At 55.0% G+C, this 1,268-nt stretch overlaps 1 protein-coding gene across 1 annotated transcript in view; it reads left to right on the top strand.

Moving 5' to 3' along the window:
• Nucleotides 1–590: 590 nt before the first annotated feature.
• The window catches only part of LOC134016482 (speckle-type POZ protein), a gene marked incomplete at its 5' end in the record, with an annotated part of 15,713 nt that continues 15,035 nt past the window's right edge, over nt 591–1,268 (top strand). The window contains one exon of the mRNA XM_062455842.1: nt 591–749. Within this exon, the coding sequence (XP_062311826.1) occupies nt 591–749 (159 nt within the window). The remainder of the gene's footprint in view (nt 750–1,268) is intronic.

Below are 1,268 nucleotides of genomic sequence, written 5' to 3'. Positions count from 1 at the left end.
ACTGCCCTCCCTCCCTCCCTCCCCCTGCCTTCCTCGGTCGGTTTGCCCCTCCCTGCCTCTCTACCCCACGTGGGATTCACAGGGGCTTACATTAGAACCGACACCAGGTCTGGAGGCCTCCCACAGAGCTCTGTCAGAGGATCTGCCCAGGAGGCCACACATGCAGGCCCCCAGGGCTGCATGTGTGGGCTCCTGGAGGCAGGGAGGATGTGTTCGTCTCGGCTCCCCTGGCTATGCAGGACTGTGTTCTCTGTGCGGCGGCACTAGACCCACCAGGCGGCTGTAATTGGCCCTCCATAAACACGTGGTAATTGGACCGCTTTGATCTGTGCGGTTTCCCTCTCCTTGGCCAGCAAGGCACAGCAGCCGTGTCTCAACTTCATGGTTGTTGTTAAGGCCTGGATGTGAAATGAGCAGACGGAGAGAGAAGGTACGAAAAGAAGAGTTTTTGGTCCCCGCGTGCGGTTTCTCTTTCCCTGCTTGTGATGTGCTGGCAGCAGGAGGGCTCTACCCTCACGCACGTTCTTTTCTCTCGCCCATGGTCGTGCCTCATACCACACACACACACACACATACGCCTAATCTAACCATGTATCTGCATTTGCTGTCCTGTTCTCCAGAGAGCCAGAGGGGCGTACCGGTTTGTCCAGGGGAAGGACTGGGGTTTCAAGAAGTTCATAAGGCGGGACTTCCTGTTGGACGAGGCCAATGGGCTGCTGCCGGACGACAAGCTCACCCTCTTCTGCGAGGTAGGATGAGAAGGGTGTCTGCGTGTCTGTGTGTGTGTTTAGTGTGTAGTGTGTGTGTGTCTCTTCACTGCTCAGGTTCAACCTCAGGAAGGCAGCATGCAGGTTTGGTGGGACTGTAAGGCTGGAGTCAGGTGGCTGAGTGGTGAGGGAGTCGGGCTAGTAATCTGAAGGTTGCCAGTTCGATTCCCGGCCGTGCCAAATGACGTTGTGTCCTTGGGCAAAGCACTTCACCCTACTTGCTTCGGGGAGAATGTCCCTGTACTTACTGTAAGTCGCTCTGGATAAGAGCGTCTGCTAAATGACTAAATGTAAATGTAAGGCTTGGGCGTAGGTTAAGCCCAAGTCCCCTGCTGTTCCTCTGCTCTACCACAGGGGCAGAAGAGGCGCAGGGAACGATGAGGTTAAGCTTCCTGGCTATGGTAATGTCGTAGTTGTAATGCATGCGCCCATAAATGTTTCAGAAGCATGGCGGTGGCTGTTTAAAACAATCCTAATTAACCCTTGCGGGTATGGTGGAGA

Source organism: Osmerus eperlanus, unplaced genomic scaffold (assembly GCF_963692335.1).
Source record: "Osmerus eperlanus unplaced genomic scaffold, fOsmEpe2.1 SCAFFOLD_195, whole genome shotgun sequence".
In the NCBI taxonomy this organism is placed as follows: domain Eukaryota; kingdom Metazoa; phylum Chordata; class Actinopteri; order Osmeriformes; family Osmeridae; genus Osmerus; species Osmerus eperlanus.
Note: the sequence above shows the minus strand (reverse complement) of the source record. Positions and strands in the feature narration are given on the sequence as shown.